This window comes from Carcharodon carcharias, chromosome 5, assembly GCF_017639515.1.
Source record: "Carcharodon carcharias isolate sCarCar2 chromosome 5, sCarCar2.pri, whole genome shotgun sequence".
NCBI lineage: Eukaryota > Metazoa > Chordata > Chondrichthyes > Lamniformes > Lamnidae > Carcharodon > Carcharodon carcharias.
In genome coordinates, this window is record NC_054471.1 from 27,229,753 (window position 1) to 27,256,611 (window position 26,859).

At 42.7% G+C, this 26,859-nt stretch overlaps 1 protein-coding gene across 7 annotated transcripts in view; it reads right to left on the minus strand.

Moving 5' to 3' along the window:
- The window catches only part of LOC121277832 (CSC1-like protein 2), a 290,835-nt gene that overhangs the window by 125,183 nt on the left and 138,793 nt on the right, over window positions 1–26,859 (minus strand). For 4 of the 7 annotated variants that reach the window (XM_041187509.1, XM_041187505.1, XM_041187507.1 and 1 more), the window contains exons 4-5: window positions 24,841–24,909; window positions 5,421–5,459 (exon numbers count right to left, since the gene is read on the minus strand). The exons of 1 other annotated variant lie outside the window; for it this stretch is intronic. In XM_041187509.1, the coding sequence (XP_041043443.1) occupies window positions 5,421–5,459; window positions 24,841–24,909 (108 nt within the window). The remainder of the gene's footprint in view (window positions 1–5,420; window positions 5,460–24,840; window positions 24,910–26,859) is intronic. 2 more of the 7 variants (XM_041187512.1, XM_041187510.1) reach the window with 1 other exon arrangement.

Genomic DNA, 26,859 nt, shown 5'->3' on the forward strand with positions numbered 1-26,859 from the left:
AAAAGCTATGGGATCTTCTACATCCACTTGGGAGGGCAGGGCCTTGGTTTAGCATCTCATCCAAAAGATGCAACCTTAAAAGAGCAGATTCTGAGCATTACACCAGAGTGTTAGCCTAGGTTCTTTGCTGAAATCTCTGGGGTGGCCTAACAGGACCTCAAAGAGGTGAGAAAGCAACAGAGTTGGATAGTAGTCCACTACTAGCCTACCTCCTCCAACCTGCAGCAAGGTTTGAAATACAAAACCAAGGGCAACTGATAGTTATACTTAGCATTATGCTGCCTTGTCTTATTATGGAAATAGTGTACCTATTAAAATGTTTCAAACTTCATTGCCCAGTATTTACAGGGAATACCACTGATTGCTATGCATAGTTGGTTCTTTAAATGCTGAATATAACCCATATAATCAACCAGTTATGAATGAGCTTTTGTGCTCAGCTACATACACAACTGCATCCTAGAGGCATCACATTTGCTGTTAAATTGCAGGAAAGACCAACTGAACATTGCTGATTAAGAACAATTAACATTTTGTTTCGATGCCAGGAGGAGGTCATGCAATAAATGCACCTTGTGAGAAGCTTCACAGTATACGCCATATAAGAAAGGCAGAATGATTCAAGCAGTTTCACAAATCTTAAGTTACGAGACACATTGTTGGCGTCTGAATGGCCAAATTAGAGCTCAAAAATTGTCAGGTTAGTTGACAGCAGTATCTGCTACTACTGTCCTCCTTTCACCCTTACTGCGCCTGATCAACCTCTCCCCAGTCTCATGCCCATCGTACTTCTGATCACTAATGCCTCCCACCCAGCTTATCTTTCCCGCAAGACCCACTGCTCAAATTCACGATCTCCTCCCACTCAACGCTTCCTCGGCTAATTACCAAAGCTTGCTAATCTCAAATTTTATCAAAGGTAATACGCCTGATCATTTTACTTTCAAAGTCGGTCAATCTATCCATCCTCTCTTACTACTACTGCCTCAAACCTTGCTTTCCCCGGCTCTTCCGTAAATGGCATCAAATTTCAACAATGTTTATCTAAGCCAAAAAGTCAGATTTCCTTCAGTCTGACTTCTGCTCTCTTCATATCTGCAAAAGCACCAAGTTAAACAGATTAATATACTCTTTTGCTCAAACAGGAATCAAGAATTTTCTTTGTAGTACTTTGTTATGATGATTAATCCTCTACTAAAGTCTGTGGCAGTCTCCCATCTCATGAGATGATGAATTGCACCATGGTCTAAGCTGTGTTAAGCATCATCTGGCATGGCTCAGGAGCAACACTATGGCATTGCAATCTTTTCCAAATTTGCTGCAGAGGGAGACTGGCTGAGAAAGTGTATGATTTGTTGGCCTGTTTTTCCTTTGGGCCTTGTTCTTGGCTAGTTAAACTTTCATTTCTGCTCCCTGCTTCCAACGCCCTCCAAACTACTCAGCCTCCGGAGACCATGGCTGTCAGAAATTATCCCCCAGTTGTCAGTGTCTGCCATCTTCAATATCTCACTTGCAAGGCACCCTTATAGTGGAGTTATTGAATCCTAGGAGCTGGTGATCTTGTTGCCAATTCACTACACAGGTCTTTGGATGTACGACTGTTGTTAGCTATGTGATGAATGGAGCCGAAGCGTGCAGGCATCATTGACTTAGCAATGAATGACGGAATTAGCTTGCCCCAGCTGGTGACCTTGTCCTGCCAAGGATAGGTCTGAGACAGTGAAGGTGGAAAACGTTCAGCCTTTTCTCCTGCCAAGCACGTGCTGTTCAGTTGTCAACACTGTAGAGGAGTGCACTGGAAACAGGCTTGGTAGACTTGCTGTTTGACATTCTCAATCATTGTTCCTAACTCTTCCTTGGCTGCAGCTTCTGCAATGCATGTTGATTTCAGTATCAAGTGACAGATTGCTGGTGATTTGTGGAGCCTGTAAAGCCATCAACAATTTCCAGCAAGACATTGTCAATGCTGATAGATGGCAGTATGGCAACATTCTAGGCCATGATATTTATCTTCCTGATGCTGATGGTCAAACCTAACTCTTTACAGACATGAAAAGGGTGTGTCCATTTGCAGCTGCAGGTGGTCCTCATTATGGAACGTCAGAGTGGCATCATCCACAAAGCAAATCTCTGATGAGGACTAGTGCATCTTTGCCTTGGATCTCAGACGGGCAAGGCTGAACAGCTTTCTCTGTCAGTTCCAGTGTGTAAGCAGATACCTTCTGTAGATGACCTTAAGGTATTTGACAACAGCAAAGAGAAGAGTATGCCAAAGAGTGCCAGTGCTAAAACACAAGCCTGTTCAAACCCACTGTGGCTCTCAAAAGGGCTCTGAAATTGTCCTGTTGTAGCTGACGTTCCCCATCATGTTGTCATGGAAAGAGATCACATTGGTGGACAGCCAATTTTTTCCAACAGCTTGAGCCTCTGCTCACATGGTTGAATGCCTTGCTGAGACCGATGAAGCCAACGTATAGTAGTCTCCTTCGTTCACAGCATTTCTTTTGCAGCTGCTGGAATGAAGATCATGTCAATTGTAAATCTCCCAGTTCTGAAAACAACTGGGATTAGGGTAGATGGCGTTCAGTCAAGATCTGCTGTTTGACTAGAGCACTGCGGCAAATACTTTTCCCACGATGCTCAGCAGAGAAAATGCCTCAATAGTTGTTGCAATCACTACGGTTACCCTTGTTCTTGTACAGGGTCAAAGCTTTGCATTACGTATATCCTGGGACACTGCCCCCTTCCTTCAGCAGTGACAGAAGTCTGTGCAGATGATGCAGGAGTACAGGTTAACTGTTTGATGAGGTCAGGCAGTATAACATGACCACCTGGAGCTTTGCCTATGGCAAGCTCCTCCACTGTGGGTTCAACATCAAGCTCTGCCATGACAGGCAGGTTTTCTATGGTGATTGGAGCTTCCTCAATGACGGTGTTTTCCCAGAGTACCAGGCTACAGTCAAGGTAGAATTCCATAGACTCTCCAACTGTAGTTAGTGATGGCTTCCCCTGCCTTTATTTTCAACGGAGTAGTTTTCTTTGCTGCTGGATTTGCTGCCTTTTAGATCCCTTGATTCGTGCCCCTGACATTGTGTTGAAAGACATCTGGATATTCTAGCAAAGTTGTAACCAGTAGTCATTGATGCACCACCTAGCAGTCTGTTGAACTTACTTTGAATGCACTAAGAACTGTCCAGAGTTTTCCTCGTTCGGATCTCTCTTGTAATTAATGACAGCAGGCTGCTTGGCTTCATTGATAGGTACCAGCAGTGATTTTAGGCTTGAACCAGTCAGCATTTTTCACTCTTGCTTCCCATATGTTGGATTGTGCTATTATAGGTGGTGTATTAAGTAAGTTCTACTTCACTTTTGTGCTTTGTGGGGGAATGCTGGAGGGCGCAGCTGTTAATTCCTATCTGGACAGGCAGTATGGCTGACTTGATACAAGGATGGCAGTTCTGCTTTGAATGAAAAACCTTCAAAGGTTGCATCCTCACCCTACAGCACAGCAGGGAATGATCTGTACCACAGCTGTGTGTGTTAAGAATGCTGTCCAGAGAGTCACTTCTAGTGATGATCAGATCCAGCTGGTGTCAATGTCCTGATCTTGATGTCTCCAGGGCACCTTATGGCATGGCTTGTTCTGAAAGAAGGTATTAGTTATACAAAGCTTGTGACAGCAGCAAAGGTCTTGAGGCTATATGTTCTGATTTATCTTTCCCAAGTCATGATGTCCAAGACAGGAGGGCCAACCCTCGTGGTCTGTACCCACCCTTGCTTCAAAGCAAGAGAGGTTCTGACTTGGGGATTCTGCTGATAGTGTCAAGCTCCTCACAGAACTGGTCTTTCACCTCTGTAGTGGAGCACAGCATTAGAGCATAGATACTCATGAGGCTAAAGGGCCCGGTTTGAGTAGTAAGGTGGATGGAGAGAACACGTTCTGAACCATTTGTGGGCCTTCTATCAAGATAAAAGGGTTCCTTACAGCAAAGCCTACATCTTGCTCATGCGTTTCCTCAGAACTCTTCCCAAGCCAGATGAATGTGTAACATTTTTCTTTCAGTCATCCGCTCTTGGCGAGCCTGGTTTCTTGTAGGGATGCAATGTCGATGTTCAGCCTATCAAGTTCCATTCCATGTCCATCACAGTAGCTTGTGTGCATTAACAACTAGTTGCAAGTCGTCTGGCAATCCCATGCACATAGTCCTGACATTCCAGCTTGCAAATTGAAGAGTTGGCATTTCCTTCCTTTTTATTCGTTTCATTTGTCTGTCTGGTGTGATGGATTCCGTCCATTTGCTGAGCAGAGATTCTAAGCTTCAAACACCATTGAAACAGATGGACCATGGCAGGTCAATGTCTTACAAGTCAGAGGCTGCCTGACTGCAGGTGGGTAGTGGCTGACCAGTGGGACACAATGGGTCTGTCCCACTGTCCACTGCATCAATCAAGTTGGGCTCATCACTTGCAACTGCTGTCTCCCATGTTGTGTTAATGTTATGCAGCAAAACCCTCTCCAGGGTGCAAGTCTGGGCAAAATTTATGGAGATCCTGGGCTGCTCAAACGTCGGGGTCCCCTTTCCACATCTCCGGTTAAGTCAAACGAATGCAAAGCACTACGTTTGGCACCGATTTCATTGTAGAAGTTTCCAGAAAGATGGCATATTTAGACATCAGTCCACCTTTGAGCTCCACTCCAGATTCTGTGTCAGCGATTACTCCCTTAGACTCACTCTACTGAGATATCCACAAGGTAGTAGAGCTATCACTCATAGCTGGAAGTTTGGTTCATGAGAGCCAGGGCGTGTCCACGTGCCAGTGGGCCAGAACACTGCATGTCTGGGAGCCAAAGCTCCTCCAAGTTCCTCTGAAGCTTCAGCCTAGGGCCACGAAGGACCCAGCTTCCATGTGTTGCTATCCCTTGAACCAAATCTGAGTCATTTCCCCCAATCATTCATGAGCTGACTTGGTGCCTTTCATCCCTAAGCATACCTGCAAAGTACTCTTATGTTACAGGTTTATCTATTTATTTATTTATCTATTTAGTAATAGATAGAAATATTGGAGTCCATGAACCCCAAGACAGGAGGTGAGATTAGCAAGAAAATCTTCAATTGCTTGGACACATAGCATTTTAACACAAGTTAAATTCAAGGTTTGTTAAATTTAAATTAACTACAGCTTCTCACATGGGCAGTATAAAGTGAGCACGAATAGGGGGTGGGTGCTATTTTATAGAGATACAGAATCCATATACTGTACAAGCCAAAGGAAATTTGGACACCAGGAGCACCCTTATTGTATTTAAGAAACATTAGTATCACCTCAACCCAGAGATCATGCGAATTAAAAAGATGTTAATATTGTCACAGATCTTGGGAGAGATAACTAAAATGGAAAAAAAAAAATCACCAACATACTATTCCCGCTCTTCTGTGCGAAGTTTTCCACGTCTCTTTCTAGAAATGTAAAAGAAAATTCTTAAAAATACAAAGGGAAAAAAATAAATTTACCATAAGAAATGAAATTCTGGTGAAAGAACTTAGCACAAGTACAAAATGGGGTAGATGCGATGGTTTCTCTTGTGTTGTTCTAAAATGCAAGGCTGCTGCTTGCAATATCTCCATTAAAGTCCAATGAAAAGGTTCACCAGGAGTGTGGGTTGGAGGCAAATCTGAAAATTTTGAATTTCAATAGGTAGAGGCAATTTGGCCCAACAAGTCCTTCAGCTTTATTTTGAACATTTAGTTTGTTTTAGTTAGCTGGTTTTCATACACACAACCTTACTTCAACTCCAACTAAAGATAATTCACATAACACCCTCCTCATAGTTGAGACTCTCTAGTGGTGATCCATTGAGAGCTAGGGGGGAGAAGTAAAGTATTCTGCCTCCAGGTCAATTATCAGGGAAAAAAAGAGGCAAGAAATTTCATAGGACAGTACAGCACAGGAGGCCACTCAATCCATCGAGTCTATGCCAGCTCTTTCGAAGTGAAATCCTGTTATTCCAGTTGAAATAATGAAGAAATAACTCCAAGGGAGGTAATGAGTCTACAATGAATTAGAGTACTTAGAAACTGACCACTTACTGCTCAAAACACCTCATAGGATGTGTTCTGAAAAACTCAGGCAGAGATATATCTTTGGAACTTCATTGAATCATGGAAATAAGCTGGTTGCATTCATTCTTGTGATCTGTTCCAAAAATAGTATCTCAGTCAACCTGTGACTAGCCCAAGGTACTGGAAGGAGCTGGTTAAGCTCATGGTACATAACAACCAAAACAAAACGCAAACAGATATTGCAACACCTGGGAGCTTTGCTTTTCTAAATCTTAATCACCTGAATTAAAAACAACAGCTAAATAAAACATTTAGTAGAACAGTCAAATGAACAAGATGATTAAGTTTTTGTTAGTTCGACTTCCATCAGCTTACAAATCTTAAACTGAAAATGAAGTTAGACAAGGCAAACGAAGGCAACCTACTGAAGGTACAGGGGAAAAAACTGGATTATTTACTGGGGATTCAGAAGAGTAACTTCTAATGCTGAATGGTGAGAACTAGGGTTAATTTGGCATTACTAAGACCAAGTTTTTACAAAAATAATCAAAACAGCACAATAAACAATTCAGGACACTAGTTCACAGTACTAATGTCCAGTTAGCTGTATAAAAGAACTACCAGGAAGTATAGGAAAATTATGTCTGCAGTAAAGGAATTTTAAAAAAGAAATAAGCACCACAGCTGGGAGCAGCAACTAGAATAGAGGAGAGAGAAAATCTGGATTTGAATGGACGTCAACCATTTGACAAGGCTGTACTGCCCAGAAAACTAGAATGTGCATTTTTTAGTGAAAATATACCAAATACTTCAAAATAAAAAAAATTGTCAACCTAAGCTGCAATTTCAAAGCTAAACTTTGCACAAAGCTTTAATTTTTGAAATGAGTTCGACAAGCGAGCTGCATATGAAACAGGAATTTACAATCACCTGTTCTCCAAATAAGAGTACTTAAGGTTAATGCAACTTGGTTAGTATTTGGAAATAAGATGACAACCATGTGCTGAGTTTGGCAGAGGCTATGGTTACTTTCGCCAACCTAAGTGTCAGCTAGAGGTGAAGTGAGAGAGATAAATAGAACTGGATGCAGCTGTCATGCCTGCAGTAGTTGACTAGATTGCCAGCACACACTTGAGCATGATACAGGGAGCAGGAGGTATTTGGCATTGTGAAACTGTATCACTTCAAGTGAATTAATTTGTTTTTTTTAATGTTTATGGAGTTAGAAGTGTACACCTCAACCATAAGGGAAGAGAGAAAGAAAAAGACAAAAATATATAATGGTTTAAGAATTGTGCATTTGCAAAGCTTGGGTTGTAGCTAGGAAAGTTAATCAGTATACTACATTATGGCCTGGCATATAACAAGTTTATGGCTTAGTTAACTCTTGCGTTAGTTGACATAATATAGTTTTTGTGGATCTCTATACCAAGTGAATTCTAATATATGTTTAATAATTCAGATTATACAGCTCTTCATGCAGTACTCAAACTCTCATCAGGCTTTCACTTAAAAAGCAACCCAGAATAATGTAGACCTGGAAGTGATCAGACAGCAATCTAAATCAAGGCTCAAATGCAATTTATAAGATATACAACGCTATCAGGCCATTCAGCCTAACCAGTTCATGCTGGTGTTTATGCTTCACTCAAGACTTTTTCCATTTAACTGGGAAAGGCAAGCTGTAATAGTAGCCAATCACCTGAATCTTGGGCAGATAATCTGACATGACAAGAGGAGTCACACCCATGCAAATACAGAGCTTTATTCAACCTTCAGCTCATTTCGCCATTGGCAAAGTCAGCTTGCAACATTATCTAAAATGTCTACAAAAAGTTAGAAGAAATTTACACTCATTGAATGGTGATCAAAGATTAAGAAAGGATATGATAGTTTTAAAAATGTGTTAATTCTATTGCAGTCAAACAGCTGTAGGAATAGTAGTGGTGCATGAACGAGCACAAGAACAAATAATTAGATTTCGTAATTTTTAATTTGTAATCAGCTGGGGCCTTTAAAAATACAGTTCTTGATACACAGGGACCAAGTATGTGTGTCTCACAGTCCACTCTCTACCCAGTATGTGGCAACCATCAACAACATTTTATAAAAACAAAAAAACTGCGGATGCTGGAAATCCAAAACAAAAACAGAATTACCTGGAAAAACTCAGCAGGTCTGGCAGCATCGGCGGAGAAGAAAAGAGTTGACGTTTCGAGTCCTCATGACCCTTCGACAGAACTTGAGTTCGAGTCCAGGAAAGAGCTGAAATATAAGCTGGTTTAAGGTGTGTGTGTGGGGGGCGGAGAGATAGAGAGACAGAGAGGTGGAGGGGGTTGGTGTGGTTGTAGGGACAAACAAGCAGTGATAGAAGCAGATCATCAAAAGATGTCAACGACAATAGTACAATAGAACACATAGGTGTTAAAGTTAAAGTTGGTGATATTATCTAAACGAATGTGCTAATTAAGAATGGATGGTAGGGCACTCAAGGTATAGCTCTAGTGGGTTTTTTTTTAATAATGGAAATAGGTGGGAAAAGGAAAATCTTTATAATTTATTGGAAAAAAAAAAGAAGGGGGAAACAGAAAGGGGGTGGGGATGGGGGAGGGAGCTCACGACCTAAAGTTGTTGAATTCAATATTCAGTCCGGAAGGCTGTAAAGTCCCTAGTCGGAAGATGAGGTGTTGTTCCTCCAGTTTGCGTTGGGCTTCACTGGAACAATGCAGCAAGCCAAGGACAGACATGTGGGCAAGAGAGCAGGGTGGAGTGTTAAAATGGCAAGCGAAAGGGAGGTTTGGGTCATTCTTGCGGACAGACCGCAGGTGTTCTGCAAAGCGGTCGCCCAGCTTACGTTTGGTCTCTCCAATGTAGAAGAGACCACATTGGGAGCAACGAATGCAGTAGACTAAGTTGGGGGAAATGCAAGTGAAATGCTGCTTCACTTGAAAGGAGTGTTTGGGTCCTTGGACGGTGAGGAGAGAAGAAGTGAAGGGGCAGGTGTTGCATCTTTTGCGTGGGCATGGGGTTGTGCCATAGGAGGGGGTTGAGGAGTAGGGGGTGATGGAGGAGTGGACCAGGGTGTCCCGGAGGGAGCGATCCCTACGGAATGCCGATAAGGGGGGTGAAGGGAAGATGTGTTTGGTGGTGGCATCATGCTGGAGTTGGCGGAAATGGCGGAGGATGATCCTTTGAATGCGGAGGCTGGTGGGGTGATAAGTGAGGACAAGGGGGACCCTATCATGTTTCTGGGAGGGAGGAGAAGGAGTGAGGGCGGATGCGCGGGAGATGGGCCGGACACGGTTGAGGGCCCTGTCAACGACCGTGGGTGGAAAACCTCGGTTAAGGAAGAAGGAGGACATGTCAGAGGAACTGTTTTTGAATGTAGCATCATCGGAACAGATGCGACGGAGGCGAAGGAACTGAGAGAATGGGATGGAGTCCTTACAGGAAGTGGGGTGTGAGGAGCTGTAGTCGAGATAGCTGTGGGAGTCGGTGGGTTTGTAATGGATATTGGTGGACAGTCTATCACCAGAGATTGAGACAGAGAGGTCAAGGAAGGGAAGGGAAGTGTCAGAGATGGACCACGTGAAAATGATGGAGGGGTGGAGATTGGAAGCAAAATTAATAAATTTTTCCAAGTCCTGACGAGAGCATGAAGCGGCACCGAAATAATCATCGATGTACCGGAGAAAGAGTTGTGGAAGGGGGCCGGAGTAGGACTGCAACAAGGAATGTTCCACATACCCCATAAAGAGACAGGCATAGCTGGGGCCCATGCAGGTACCCATAGCCACACCTTTTATTTGGAGGAAGTGAGAGGAGTTGAAGGAGAAATTGTTCAGCGTGAGAACAAGTTCAGCCAGACGGAGGAGAGTAGTGGTGGATGGGGATTGTTCGGGCCTCTGTTCGAGGAAGAAGCTAAGGACCCTCAGACCATCCTGGTGGGGGATGGAGGTGTAGAGGGATTGGACGTCCATGGTGAAGAGGAAGCGGTAGGGGCCAGGGAACTGGAAATTGTTGATGTGACGTAAGGTGTCAGAGGAATCACGGATGTAGGTGGGAAGGGACTGGACAAGGGGAGAGAGAAGGGAGTCAAGATAACGAGAAATGAGTTCTGTGGGGCAGGAGCAAGCTGAGACGATCGGTCTACCGGGGCAGTTCTGTTTGTGGATTTTGGGTAGGAGATAGAAGCGGGCCGTCCGAGGTTGGGTGACTATCAGGTTGGAAGCTGTGGGAGGGAGATCCCCAGAGGAGATGAGGTCAGTGACAGTCCTGGAAACAGTGGCTTGATGTTCAGTGGTGGGGTCATGGTCCAGGGAGAGGTAGGAGGAAGTGTCTGCGAGTTGACGCTCAGCCTCTGCGAGGTAGAGGTCAGTGCGCCAGACAACAACAGCACCACCCTTGTCAGCGGGTTTGATGACAATGTCAGGGTTGGACCTGAGAGAATGGAGTGCAGTAAGTTCAGAGAGAGACAGGTTAGAATGGGTGAGAGGAGCAGAGAAATTGAGACGACTAATGTCGCGCAACAACATTTTATCTCTGATATAAGTTAAAACAAAGTACTTGTCAAGCTCAAAGATGACATTCTGGCATCTGAGCTTCTGGCTCTCAACTCTTCCATGTGTTTTACAAACAACAAAAGTTTTGGTTTTTAAACACTTCACTGACTCAAATGCCATCAGAATGATGCAGCTATTCCAAAACTGTTAAGCTTTGATCCCACAATGGACACAGCAGAGTTTGTGGTAAATCCGATCACTGAATGCAGATCTACTTCGGTTGATGTTTACCAAACCCACTCCTGATTTAAGTATGGAGAAGGAACTTGAATTCAGGGAAAGTTCACTGTACTAGATTTTTTACAATGTGTCAATTGCTCATAAGTTATTACAGGTAAGTACATAGTTCAAATGGCTCCAGCCTAAGCTGCACTTAAATTTCCATTCAGGTCAAAGGTGATGGAAATTACCAGTCAGGTATGATTATCTGCATGATTCACTTCAGGATTAATAAATGGGTTCAAATAAAAGGAAGTACTTTGTCTCATTTGATTTTATTTGCCTAGAAAACCAATCTCAATCTTCTATCTCAGGATGCTGTATCATCCTAGAAACTCATATCTAGGAGTTTATAATCAATCAGCTGAATTTTTCTTCTTTGGAACTCTATTCTGATGAGGGCAAGGGGTTTGCTATGCACATACATCTGCAAGTAATTCAATAAATGAAGCCGATATGGACTGTTTTGATATAAAGCAACATTAAAAATCAGATATGGAATAAAAATAAGTTCCAAAATTGCACACCCTCCTCAAATTTCAGCAATACAACCAGAATCATGTTTTGTAATTAAAAAAAAGGAATGAAACTGGACGGACCACCCGGTATCAACCAAAGCACCGGAAACGACAATGGCTATATCAGTCCTATCGACCCTGTAAAGTCCTCCTTAATAACTCTGGGGGCCTGCTGCCAAAATTGGGAGAGCTGTCTCACAGACTAGTCAAGATACAGCCTGACATAGACTTCTTCACAAAATCATACCTGACAGATAATGTCCCAGACACCACCATCACCATCCCTGTCCCACCGGCAGGACAGGCCCGGCAGAGGTGGCAGCACAGCTGTGTACAGTTGGGAGGGAGTTGCCCTGGGAGTCCTCATGATCTACTTTGGACCCCATGAAGTCTCATGGCAGCAGGGCAAACATGGGCAAGGAAACCTCCTGCTGATTATCATGTACCGCCCTCCCTCAGCAGATGAGTCAGTGCTCCTCCATGTTGAAAGCCACTTGGAGGAAGTACTGAGGGTGGCAAGGGTGAAGAATGTACTCTGGGTGGGGGACTTCAATGTCCATCACCAAGAGTGGCTCGGTAGCACCACTACTGAGCAAGCTGGCCAAGTCCTAAATGACAAAGCTGCTGGTCTTGGTCTGCGGCAGGTGGTGAGGGAACCAACATGAAGGAAGAACATACCTGACCTCATCCTCACCAACCTGCCTGCCGCAGGTGCATTTGTCAATGACAGCATTGGTAGGAGTGACCACCGCACTGTCTTTGTGGAGAAGTCCCACATTCACATTGCAGATACCCTCCATCATGTTGTGTGGCACTATCACCATGCCAAATGGGATAGATTTTGAACAAATCCAGCAACTCAAGGAGGGGCATCCACGAGGCGCCGTGGGCCATCAACAGAATTGTACTCAAGTACAATCAGTAACCTCGTGGCCCAGCATATCCCCCACTCTACCATTGCCATCAAACCAGGGGATCAATCCTGGTTCAATGAAGAGTGCAGGAGGGCATGCCTGGTGAAACTATAACACAGGGCTACCTTCATGCCAAACAGCATAAGCAGCAAGTGATGGACAGAGCTAAGCAATCCCACAACCAACAGATCAGATCTAAACTCTGCAGTCCTGCCGTATCCCATCATGAATGGTGGTGGACAATTCAACAACTCGCTGGAGGAGAAGGCTCCACAAATATCTCCACCCTCAATGATGGGGGAGCCCAGCACATCAGTGCAATAGATAAGGCTGAAGCATTTCCTACAATCTTCAGCCGGAAGTGTCGAGTGGATAATCCATCTCAGCCTCTTCCAGAGGCCCCAGCATCATAGATGTCAGTCTTCAGCCAATTCGATTCACTCCATGGGATATCAAGAAATGGCTGAAGGCATTGGTTAGGGCCAAGACTATGGGCCCTGACGATATTCCAGCAATAGTACTGAAGACTTGTGCTCTAGAACTTGCCGCGCCCCTAACCAAGCCAGTATGGCTACAACACTGGCATCTAACTGGCTATGTGGAAAATTGCCCAGGTATGTCCTGTACACAAAATGCAGGACAGATCCAACCCGGCCAATTACCACCCCATCAGTCTACTCTCCATCATCAGTAAAGTAAATGAAGAGGTCATCAACAGTGTTATTAAGCAGCACTTGCTTAGCAACAACCTGCTCGCTGACTCCTAGTTTGGGTTCCACCAAGGCCACTCAGCGACTTCTCAGATACTGAAGCAGTTCATGTCCAAATGCAGCAAGACCTGGACAATATCCAGGCTTGGGCTGACAAGTGGCAAGTAACATTCATGCCAAACAAGTGCCAGGCAATGATCATCTCCAACAAGAAAGAATCCAACCATCGCTGCTTGGCGTTCAATCACATTACCATCACTGAATCCCCCTCTATCAACATCCTGGGGGTTACCATTGACCAGAAACTGAACTGGACTAGCCAAAGAAACACTGTGGCTACAAGAGCAGGTCAGATGCTAGGAATCCTGTGACCAGCAACTCACCTCCTGACTCCCCAAAGCCTGTCCACCATTCACAAGGCATAAGTCAGGAGCAAGATGGAATACTCCCCACTTGCCTGGATGAGTGCAGCTCTCAACACTCAAAGAAGCTTGATACCATCCAGGACAAAGCAGTCTGCTGGACTGGCACCACATCCACAAACATTCACCCCCACCACCACTGATACACAGCAACAGCAGTGTGTACCATCTATAAGATGCATTGCAAGAATTCACCAAGGCTCCTTTGAAAGCATCTTCCAAACACATGACCACAACCATCTAAAAGGACAAGGGCAGCAGACAGATGGGAATGCCACCACCTGGAAGTTTCCCTCCAAGTCACTCACCATCCTGACTTGGAAATATATCACTGTTCCTTCACTGTCACTGGGTCAAAACCCTGGAACTCCCTTCCTAACAGCACCATGGGTGTACCTACACCACATTGACTGCAGCGGTTCAAGAAGGCAGCTCACCACCACCTTCTCAAGGGCAATTAGGGATGGGCAATAAATGCAGGCCCAGCCTGCGAAGCCCACATCCTGGTAATGAATAAAAAAAAGAGCTGCTCTCTCCACCTGTCCTGCCACCTTCAATGATCTATGCACATATACACCCAAATCTTGTTGCTTCAGCACCTCCTTCAAAATTTCACCCCTCATTTTATACTATTTGTCCATGTTCTTCCTACCAAAATGCACCATCTCACACTTTTCCAGATTGAACTTCATCTGCCACCTATCTGCCCACTCCACCAGCTTGTCCATGTTATTTCGAAGTTCTACACTGTTTACACCACTCCCAAGCTTTGCATCATCTGTAAACTTTGAAATTGTACCCTACATACCAAGATCTAGATCTTTAATATATATCAGGAAAAGCAAGGGTCCCAACATTGACCCCTGGGGAACTCCACAACAAATCTTCCTCCAGCCTAAAAAATATCCATTGATCATTACTCTCTGCTTCCTATTTTTCCACCAATTTTGTATCCATATTGCTACTGCCCCTTTTATTCTATGAGCAATAACTTTTCTCACAGAGATAAAAACAAAAAAACTGCGGATGCTGGAAATCCAAAATGAAAACAGAATTACCTGGAAAAACTCAGCAGGTCTGGCAGCATCGGCGGAGAAGAAAAGAGTTGACGTTTCGAGTCCTCATGACCCTTCGACAGAACTTGAGTGTGTGGCACCGTGTCTTTATGTTAATTTCTATCTTCTTTTTCATCCAAGGAGCTCTGGATTTATTTGCCCTGCCTTTCTCTTTCTATGAATATGCCTCGACTGTGCCTGAACCAATACTTTTTTGAAGGTAGCCCATTGTTTAGCTACAGATTTTCCCGCCAATCTTTGGCTCCAGTCTATCTGGCCCAGCTCTTTTCTTGCCTCATTGAAGTTGGCTCTTGTTCAGTTAATTATTCTCACTCTGGATTGCCTATCGTCCTTTTCTATCATCATCCTAAAACGTACAATACAATGATCACTGTCTCCTAAATGTTCCCCCACTGACACTTGATCTACTTGCTCACCCTCATTGCCAAGAACCAGGTCCAATCATGCTTCTTTACTTGTTTGATTGGACATATGCTGCTGTAGAAAAATTTCGTGAACACAAAAACAATCTAGGAAATTTTCCCCTTCTCCATCCTTTCACACTACCACTGTCCCAGTCTACATTCGGGTAATTGAAGTCCCCCTTATAATGACTCTATAATGATTGCATCTCTCCAATTTCCCTGCAGATTTGATCTTCTACACCCGTCTCACTAGTTGGTGGTCTACAGACTACACCGAGCAATGTAATTGCACCTTTTTGTTCCTTAGCTATAGTCAGGTTGATTCTGGGATATGCTCTTTCTCCAGCACTACAATGCCCTACTTAACCAATACCGCCACCCCTTCTTTCTTACAAAAGTGGAGGGACACTCAGGGAGGGAGAGAGAGAGGCACACGGAGAGAGAGACAGAGAGGCGAGCGTCTCATTTCTCGTCAAATCCAAGTAAAAAGACTTTGACATGCTGTCACTTGTGGAAGCAAGCCTGGAGACTATTTTCTGATTGTGGGAAGAAAGGGATCAACAAATATTCCATCAGATCTTCACTTCCCACCTGAACAAGCAGATGTAGTGGTCAGTTTAATGTAGGAACAATGATATTTCCAGTTTGAGCTGTTTTTAGAGAGCTGGAAGGTTAGAAGGGGAAAGTGTGCAGCCCAATAAGTTCATTGCTTTTACTAAACTGGAGTTTGGAGCAGGGAAGTGTGTAAATGAAGTAAGTACTTCGCACTAAAAATACATCCACACAAGATATTTTTTCACTCAAGTTAGCTAAAATTCTTGTAAATAAAAATCAATCAAGGAAGAAAAAGACAAAGTAAATAATGCAGTGACATCAAACCAAGAAAGTGTTATATGGAAAACAGACCGTCTGCTCACCATGGCTCTATGATTGCACAAATTTAAAAGCATAACAAAAGCTGAAAGGCCAAAGCTATTTTATGATAATACTGGGTGGATGAATAGGAACTATTCCCTCTGGTGGAAGGAACAAGATGGCGTAACAGAATTAGAGCTTGGCCATTCATTGGTGATGTCATGAAGCACTTCTTCACACAAAGGGTAGTAGCAATCTGGAACTCTCCCGTAAAATGCTGTTGAGGCTGGGGGTCAACTGAAAATTTCAAAAGCGATTGACAGTTTGTTTGGCAATGATATCGAGGGTATGGAACAAGGAAGGTAAATGGATTGGGGATACAGGTCAATCATGATCTTACTTAATGGCAGGACAGGCTTGAGAGGCTGAGGCAGGAAGAGAACAAAGAGTTTTGATGCACTAGTTAGACTGAAAATTTAGTTGTCCCTCATACTCATGATTTATATGGAATGTGTGTAGGGGTGTGTTCAGCAATTTGAAGGTTGTGCAGCCAAAGCATGAATATTAAATAGATCTTATTAAACAAACATATTGGGGAGCAAAAAAATGATACTTCCCTGCTCACCCTTCCCCACTGTTACTTTGTATTATTTCATTGTCTGGCATTTGTGGGTCTCACATTTTAATAATGTGCTTTATTAGCAGTGCAGTTCGCAGCATGCTCTGTACTGGAAAAGGAGGCAGTGCAAGTTAAACACCAGCTGACATTAACCAGCCTTTAAACAAAGTACTTTATAACTAATTAAAAATTATATAGGTACTTATAAATTATGTACATTCCACACATTATACAAGGATATATAATCTAGTGCAGTGGGATCAGCTCTGGATTACTCTAACAAAGTGCTGACAAACACGATGGGTTGAATGGCCTCCTTGTGTGCTGTAAAGTTTGTTCCAATTCTCACACTACAGCAGGCCTTGATCAAAACAACTAACATTTAAACCTGATTTTTTTTTTCTCTTTTATGTTGATTTCCATACTGCTCCTGACTCACTTTAGTAAGGAACTCATTAAACTCCTGACAACCAAGGTGCCATAAATCACCAAAATATTGGAACACAGGGCCAGTAGAAGACCACAACTCATTTTTGGCCTTCAACTTGATCAGCGTTATTTCTGGTTCTACTGCAGCGTAGAATCTGTTGCCGAGTTCACTGGAGTCTCGTTATACGAAAGAACGCCCACCTTTTGGTTTCTTCAGCCATACCAGATAGAGATACAAATGGCCATTCATTCCCAGATAGTTAGCCCTCACTTATTTGCATGTGTGTAGATAAAGTCTTTGCAATTCAGTAAAGATTAAACATTTGTGTACAATCATATTGATTTAGTACAAAGCAGAACATAAAAAAAATGTGGCTGGTACATTCTTTAGGATAGGGTCTTCTGATCTGGAAGGTGGCCAGGGAAACCAGGCTGTGACTGCAAGTGAGGCAGGTAAGGGGGTCCAGAGGCCAGCAGTGGAAGAGTGTCAGCCTCTGCAACTGTCCAACAGGTCTGAAGTGCTCTCAGCTTGTTTGGACGGGAGTGAGGGTTGTAGGGTGGATGATCTGACTGACCATGGCTCTGTGGTACAAGAAACCATTCAAGTGGGGGGTGCAAAAAGGAATATAGTGGTAATGAGGGACAGTATAGTGAGCAGGATTGACACTATTTTCTGTAGCAAACAGCTAGAGATCAGATGGCTGTGTTGCTTGCCCGGTGTCAGGGTTTTAGGGACATTTGCTCAGGGCTGGAGAGGAACCTACAGTGGGAGGGGGAGGATCCATGTAGATACCAATGACATAGACAGGACAGGTATGAAGGTTCTGCATAGGCAGTATGAAGAGCTAGGCACCAAATTAAGAAGCAGAACCTCAAAAGGTAATAATCTCTGGATTATTACCTCAGCCATGTGTAAATTGGCATGGGGCAAATAAGATTAGAGAAATAAACGCGTAGCTCAAAGACTGGTGTGCGAGAAGTAGGTTGCGGTTCGTGGGGCACTGGTACCAGTAGGGGCTGTACCATTGGGACAGTCTGTACCCGAGACCTGCTATGACTGATGTTCTAGCGAGCTGCATAACTAGGGAAATGGAGAGGGGGTTAAACTAAATAGTGGGGGCAAGGGCTCAAATTTGGGAAGATATGGTAAACAAAAAAAAGAGTAGAGACAAGGCGAGAGAGAAAGGTGTTAATATGGGAAATGATAAACAGAACGTAACACGAAGGTACAGAGAGTATAAATTGAAGATTATAGCAGCAGATAAGGCCAGACATTACAAAAATAATAAAAGGGCAAAATTAAAAAGCTCTGTTTCTAAATGCACATAGCATTTGAAACAAAACAGATGAACTGATAGCACAAGGAGAAATAAATAAGTACAATCTGATAGCCATTACAGGGACATGGCTGCAGGATGATAGATTGAGACCTGAATGTTGAAGGGTATGTGACATTTAGGAAGGACAGGAAGCCAGGAAAAGGTGGATGCTTGGCTCTATTAAATAATGATGGTATTAGCGCTTTAGAGGAGGATGACCCAAGTTCAGCAAACCAGAATATAGAAGCAGTTTGAATTAAGATGAGAAACAATAAAGGTAAAAAGTCACTTGTGGGAGTCATGTACAGGCCCCCTAATTGTAACTACACGGTAGGACAGAGTATAAAGGAAAAGATAATGGGAGCTTGTCAGAAAGGTGCAGCGACAATCACATGAGATTTTAATCTACAGAGGAAAAATCAGATCGGCAAAGGTCTGGAGTTCACAATGTTTTCCGGATAGTTTCTTGGAACAGCACATTCTGGAGCCAACTAGAGAGCAGGCTAAACTAGATCTGGTATTGTGCAACTAGATGGGGTTAATTGATAACCTCATAGTGAAAGCACCACTAGGTAGCAGCAATCATAATGTGATTGAATTTTGCATTCAGTTTGATGGAGAAGAGTGGGTCCACCACTCGTATTTTGAACTTAAATAAGGGTAATTATGAAGACTTGAAAGCAGAGTGAACTGACAAATGAAGTTAATGGTTAGGTCCATAGAGATGCAGTGGCAGAATTTTAAAGGGATATTTCAGAATGCACAGAATAGATACATTCCAATGGGAAAGAAAAATTCCGAGGGGTGAACCCACCATCTGTGGTTAGCTGAAACAGTTAAACATAGTATCAAACTTAAAGAAAAAGCATATAATTGTGCAAAGAAGGGTGGCAGATCAGAAGACTGCACAGAATATAAAGAACAGCAAAGAATGAAAAAAAGATTAATAAGGAGGTAAAAATTAGAGTACGAGGGATAGCTAGCTGGAAATCGAGTCTGTATGACCCTTCTTCAGTGCTAAAGAGAAGTAGAAATGTGATGAAATTTATACTGTTTAAGGGGGGTGGAGCAGGTGAAGCTGGATAGAAGGCCAGCGATAGGTTGGGGCTAAGGAGAGGTTGACAAAGATGTCATAGACAAAAAGGACATAGGGAGTGTTAATGGTAGTGGTAAGGACTAAAGAAAGCAGAATGTGCTAATACCAGAACAAGAGTAAGCACTATGAAAAAAACAACATGGAACAAGAAACAGAAAGCCCTTTTGGGAGTGGGGTGGGGAGAGGTGGTGGTGGTTGGGGAAAAAGGATATCAAACATTTTCCTCTCACACCCCCCCCTCCCCGGCAGCATTCCATAGGGACCGTTTCCTGCGCGACACCCTGATCCACTCCTCCGTCACTCCCCTCCACCTCATCCCCATCCCATGCAATTGCAGAAGGTGCAACACCTGCTCCTTTACCTCGACCCTCCTCACTGTCCTCTGCATTGGGGAGACCAAATGCAGACTGGGTGACTGCCTTCAGTCTGTCAGCAAGCATGACCCGGTCCTTCCTGTCACTTGCCATTTTAATACACCATCCTGCTCTCAGGCACACATGTCCGTCCTTGGCCTGCTGCAATGTTCCAGTGAAGCCCAATGCAAACTGGAGGAACAGCACCTCATCCTCCAATTAGGCACTTTACAGCCTTCCGGACTTAACATTGAGTTCAACAACTTCAGACCATGAACACTCTCCCCTTGCCTTCACCCCGTTTTTAATCCCCTTTCTTAAAATTTATTCTTACTTTTATTCACATTTTCATTTTTACTCATTTATTCATTGTTTTATCCCCTTTTCCCTCAACCACCATCCCACACAAAGACAGAAACTAGGAGCAGTAGGCTATTTGGTCCTTCAAGCCTGCTCCGCCATTCAATATGATCATGGCTGATCCTCTACTTCAATGCCATATTCCTGCTTTCTCTCCATACTCTTTGATGCCCCTAATATCCAAAGATTTATCAATTCCTTTCTTGAATATACTCAGTGACCCAGCCTCCACAGCCTTCTATGGTAGAGAATTCCACAGGTTGACCACCTTCTGAGTGAAGAAAATTTTCCTTATTACAGTCCTGAATGACCTTCCCCGTATCCTGACACTGTGACCCCTGGTTCTAGACTCCCCAACTAGGGGAAACATCTTCCCTGCATCTAGTCTTTCTAGCCCTGTTAGAATTTTGTATGTTTCAATCAGATCCCCTTTCATTCTTCTAAACTCTAGTGAATACAGGCCCAGTCGAGCCACTCTCTCCAGTATCATCCTAGTGAACCTTCGCTACACTTCCTCTATGGCAAGTCTCTCCTTTCTTAGGTAGGGAGACCAAAACTGCATGCAATATTCCAGGTGTGGTCTCACCAAGACCTTGTATAACTGCATTAAGTCATCTCTACTTCTGAATTCAAATCCTCTTGCAATGAAGGCCAACATACCATTTGCCTTCCCAAATGCTTGCTGCACCTGCCTGTTTACTTTCATTGACTGGTGTACAAGGACACCCAGATCCCTTTGTACATCCATATTTCCCAATATATCACCATTTAAATAATACTCTGCCTTTCTAATTTTCACACCAAAGCTTTTAACTTCACATTTATCCACATTATTCTGCATCTGCCATGTGTTTGCCCATACACACAACTTGTCTAAATCACCCTGAAGCCTCCTTGCATGCTCCTCACAACCCCGCCCAGTTTTGTGTCATCAGCAAACTTGGAAATATTGCATTTGGTTCCTTCATCCAACTCATTTATATATATTGTGAATAGCTGAGGCCCAAGCACTGATCCCTGCGGTACACCACTAGTCACCGCTTGCCACCTGGAGAAAGACCCATTTATTCCCACTCTCTGGTCTGGTTTGTCAACCAATTCTCAATCCATGCCGGTATATTACCGCCACCACCACCCCCCCCGCAATCCCACGTGCTTTAATTTTGTCCACTAGCCTCTTATGTGGGGCCTTATTAAAAGCCTTCTTCAAATCCAAATACACACATCCGCTGGTTCTCCCTTATCTATTTTACTAGTTACATCCTCAAAAAACTCAAGTAGATTAGTTAAGCATGCTTTCCCTTTCATAAACCCATGCTGACTTTGTCCAATCCTGTTAATGTTTTCCAAATGTTCTGTTACCATGTCCCCTCCCCTCACCCAACTTCCAAAAGGGCCATCTGTTTCTTGTTCCATGTTGTTCTTTCACAGAGTGCTTACCCCTTGTTCTGCTATTAACACATTCTTTCTTATCTTTATGCCACTATCAGCACCTTCTTTAGCCCTTACCACTACCATTAACACTCCTGTTTCTCCTTCTCCATGACATCTTTGTCAATCTCTCCTTAGCCCCCACATATCGCTGGCCTTCTATTCAGCTTCACCTGCTCCACCCTCCTTAAACAATATAAATTTCATCATGTTTCTACTTCTCTTTAGCTCAGAAGGGTCATACAGACTCGAAACGTTAACTGTTTCTCTCTCCACAGAGAAAAGGTTATTATGCAGGTACAGCAAGTAATTAGGAAGGTTAATAGAATGTTATAGTTTATTGCGAGAAGAATTGAATACAAAAGTAGGGAGGTTTTGCTTCAGTTGTAAAGGGCACTAGTGAGACCACATCTGGAGTGCAGTGTACAGTATCGGTCTCCTTACTTAAGGAAAGATGTAAAATGCATTAGCAGTTATGAGAAGTTTATTAGACTAATACCAGGAATGGGCAGGTTATCTCATGAGGAAGGGTTTGACAGGTTAGGCTTGTATCCATTGAAGTTCAGAAGAGTAAGAAGTGACTTGATTGAAACATATAAGATCCTGAGGGGTCTTGACAGGGTGGGTGTGGAGAGGGTGTTTCATTTTGTGTAAGAATCTGGAACTAGGGGTCACTGTTTTAAAAATAACGGGTCGCTCATTTAAGACAGATGAGGAGAAATTTTTTCTGAGGGTCGTGAATCTTTGGAACTCTCCCTCAAAAGGCCGTGGAAGCAGTATCTTTGAATACTTTTGAGGTACAGCTAGATAGATTCTTGATTAACAAGCTGGTGAAAGGTTATCGGGGTAGGCGGAGCAGGCTTGAAGGGCCAAGTGGCTTACACCTGCTCCTAGATGTGTTATTAACATGAAAGCAGATTTTATCTTGATGGTGCAAAATGGCAATAGCTGATCAATGGCCTTTTACATAGAATCACAGAATCAAACAGCACAGATGGAGGCCATTCCATCCATCATGCTTGTTAGAGTTCTTTGAAAGAGCTATCAAATCAGTTCTACTCCCCTGCTCTTTTCCCATATCCCAACAAATATTGCCACTTCAAGTATTTATCTAATTCTCTTTCAAAATGATTGCATCTGTATCCACCACATTTTCAGGCAATGCATTCCAAGGTCATTAAAACTCTGCTAATTTTTTTTCTCATCTCCTCTATGGTTCTTTTGCCAATTACTTAAATTGGTGTCTTCTGGTTACTAATCCTTCTACCAATGGAAACAATTTCTCCTCATTTACTCTATTAAATCTCTCATCACCCAATTTACTCAAAGGAGAACAATCCCAGCTTCGTCAATCTCCCCACAAAACTGAAGTGCCACATGCCTTGTTCCATTCTAGTAAATTTTCTCTGTACCCTCTCTAAGACCTTAGCATTGATAACCTTCCTAAATTGTTGGTGACAAGAACTGAAGCTCTCCTTGAAGTACGGCAGCATTAGCAATGATTGGGGGGAGCTACAGATGCTATCAATTGTTCAAAATGGCAGCAACTTATTCATCAAGCTGCATCACACTTGGAGTTGCAATGTCTTTATGGTGGAGCAGAGCGGCAGCAGAGAAGGAAAGACAGGAAGCAAATCTTGCATTCTGATTCCCGCTTGAGACATCCTGCCCCACGTGCCCAAAGACCTGTGGGTCAAGAATTGGCCTGTTCAGTCAGACAAAGACCGAGGAAAGAAACCTATGACCCTAAGTAAATGTCATCCTCAAACTGAAGGATAGCTGATGAGCCTAACTACTAATTGGAGCCTAACTACTGTTTTGTAAAGGTTTAGCATAACTTCAATGCTTTTTAATCTATGCCTCTATTTATAATGGCAAGGATCCAGTATCTCTTTAGCAATTATCAATGCCCTCCTACTTTCAAGAACCTCTTGGTGTCTTTGTTCCTACATCTTCATTAAAATGGTCTCATTTAGCTTATATTGCCTCAACTAATTTTTCCTATCAAAACGAATTACTTCATGCTTCAGAAATGAAATTCATCTGCCATATGTCTGCCCATTTCAAGTGTCTGTCTATAACCTCCTGATGTCATGCCATCCTCAATGTTTACTTTTCCAAGGTTTGTGTCAGTTTCAAACGCAAATTATGGCCTGTATACCCAGGTTAGGTCATTAATGTATACTTAAAAGAGCGGTGGTCCTAATATTCTCCCCTGGGGAACACCACTATATACTTCCCTCAGTATGAAAAGCACTATCTCTATTTTCTATCCCTCAGTCAATTAATCCCATGAACTTCGATTTTTCTAAAAGGTCTCTGCTGATTTTTTTTTTATTATTTCCATTGAATTCAGCCAACTCCAAACGCAATCTTATAATTTTAATTGCAGCTATGCATCAAACCATCAAAAGAATTCGGAAGTCAAGTGACCACAAAATCTTGAAATTAAGTGAATTCACAGAAAATATTATAAAGGCACAGGTCTATTAGTATTGGACAGAAAAAGATGATAGGTTAGTGTTTTGGGTGTTTCAGAAAACCAGTTTTCTTTCCTACTGAAGGCATCGACTCCAGGGTTATTAACCAAAATGAGCCTGATTCAAATGTCAGTGGTGTGTTTTAGTCTAGCCATAAGACTACTGAGTCTGATTTTAGTTATATAGTCTGCATGAGAGATTTATTCCCAAATTTTAATATTTCAGTTTTGTTATAACTTGAACCTTAAAATTATGTTTTTATTTTAATAACTTTTGTTCAGGCCTAGTCAAGAATTTGTTTTCAAAATATATGCCAAAAAAGTTAATTGTTTCACTTCTATCACAATTAGCAAAGCCTGAAGAGGCACTCAAGATTTGAGAAATAGCCAGTTTCAGTGCCAAACTGGTTTAACTTATCTTTGATTTAGAATTTACTAAATATTTATAAATTACACTCTAAGTGAATAAATCCCTTTGATCTGCAAGACAATTTTGAGAATCACATCGGAGAACGCAAACAGAAAACCTAAAAGAAATGGTGACATACTGCCTGAAGGGCTGAATGGCCTATGCCTGTTCCTAAGCCAGATGTATCCAGTAGTTCTCAAAAATGCGCACAGCTCTGAGATGCCTTGACCAGCTGGCTTTGTGCCAATGCTATTAAGTGCTTTTCCACACCTGTAGTCATTAAACATTGTTGCACTCAGTCAATCTGCGCAGCGCTACATGGATCTGAGAGCTTTTAAATGAACCACCACATTGATGTTATTCAAGAGAGAATTGGATCAAGCACTTTCAAGGAAGGAGTTTAATAGAGGTTAAAATGACATCATAACTCATGAAATCAAGGACTAACTGCTTTATAACAGCCAATCTTGATGAGTTGCTTCATATAGTGCCAGATTAGCATTTGTTAGAACTAAGTGGCTTTTAACTTGGCTGAAAAGATTTCGACCTCCACAAGGCATGAAATTGAGACTTAATCATTTTACGGAAAATTGTTGATATTACCTGGCATGATGGGGCCTGTGATTTGGGGGGGCAGGGGCAGTTGCTGATGAGTAAGCTTGGTAGATGGCACTGAAATTAGACATAGACAACATCAATGTGATCACCTTGCCCTGTCCAGAAGCTCTTGCTCTATGAGGAGAGATGTGCATTATATAGAAGATGAGGAAACCAGGAACGAGATAACAACTGACAGCAGTTATTTGGAGGTTTTGCACACACTCACAGGTACAAGAGGCACACACTGAAAGGCACAGTCACATTATTGTTAGAATGACAAATCGATGGGGCAATTTGAGCAGGGCCTTCCTTGAATTTATGGTACAGTCCACTGAAAGTGAACTCCACAATAAAAAAAATTAGAAGCATTGATTAAAGTAAATGTCAAAAGCTTAAAAATGCATAAATTAGGAATTTATTCAAGCCAGAATAATTAAATTACAGAGATAAGAGGGTGGGGTGGCAATCAATGCCCATTTTAGAAACAAAAGTTGCACAGAAATTAGGATTCACCTTGAATACTTACTTAATACTTACTTAAAAGTGTGTGTGATGCTGTTATAGAACAGGGGGAGTGGTATTGTCACTGACTAGTATTCCAGAGAGCCAGGGTAATGCTCCGGGGATCTGGGTTCAAATCCCATCATGGCAGATAGTGGGATTTGAATTCAATGAATACCTGGAATTAAAAGTCTGATGATGACCGATCGTTGTAAAACCCATCTGGTTCACTAATTGTCCTTTAGGGAAGGACATCTGCCATCCTTACCTGGTCTGACCTACACGTGACTCCAGACCCACAGCAATGTGGTTGACTCTGCAATTTGCAATTCCCTCTACACAGGTTACGAGATGACCAGTTTTCTTGCAGTTTCACATGGAGTATTCATTCGTTTCCCCATTTCAACCCTTACAACTGCACCCCACACCTTCCTCAAGCCACAGCACAGAGGATGAAGAAAATCCTCCCAAAGATTTTAAAATGAAAAAGTACTGATTATTGTGATGAGGGTTGGCAGAAGACAATAGAGAGTGAGTATTTATAAAGGGAGTTTTCTGTTTGGCAGAATGTGTTTTCATTAGGGGTCTCAACTTTCCGTCATATGAATGAATGGCTTTGTTAAAGGAAGAGAGAATAGCACAGATTTTCAGATTACATTAATTTAGGAGGTGCAGTAAGTTTGCGATGGGAGGAGGAAATTGCAATCGGGACACTGATAGATTAAAAACTCTGGCAGATGGGAGTTCAATGTAGGCAAGCGTTACATTATCGACTTTGGATCTGATAAGACAAATTGGAATATTTTTGTAATGAGGAGAGGCTAGGAGCTGTGGAGGAGCAACAGGATTTGGGTGTCAAGTACACAATCAGCTGAAGCTTGTGTGGAGGTACAAAGTGAGCAAAATTTAAGAGTGATTTAATATACGTTCAAAATGATGACAGGTTTTGATAAGATCGAGAGAAGCTGTTTCTACTGAAACCCAGAGAATACAAAGTTAAGATAAGTGCCAAAACAACCAAGAAGGGAATGAGAATTTTGGTTTTTTTTTTAAAAAAAACGCAACGATCTGGAAAGCACTGCCTGAAAGCAGGTGGCGGATGCGGATTCCACAGTAACTTAAGAGGAAATAGGATAAGTACATGAAAAGGAAAAATTTGCAGGGTTATGTGGAAAGAGCAGGGGAGTGGGATTAATTAGATATCTCTTTCCAAGGGCCTGCACAGGAACGATGGGCCAGCAGCTTCTTTTCACACTGCATCATTCTAAAACAAAATGTGAATGGAATGTTGCCTTTTACCACAAGAGGGGTGGGATACAAAAGCAAGGAAGTGATGCTTTAGTTGTTGGATTCTGAGCAGGGCTTTGCAAGAGCAGTGCGTTCAGTTTTGGACACTGCAGGTCAGGAAGGATATATTAACCTTGTAGCCCACAGATTCACCAGAAAGTTACCAAGGTTAAAGGACAGGCTACATAAATTTGATTTGTACTCTCAAGTTTAGAAGGATGAAGGGGTGATCTA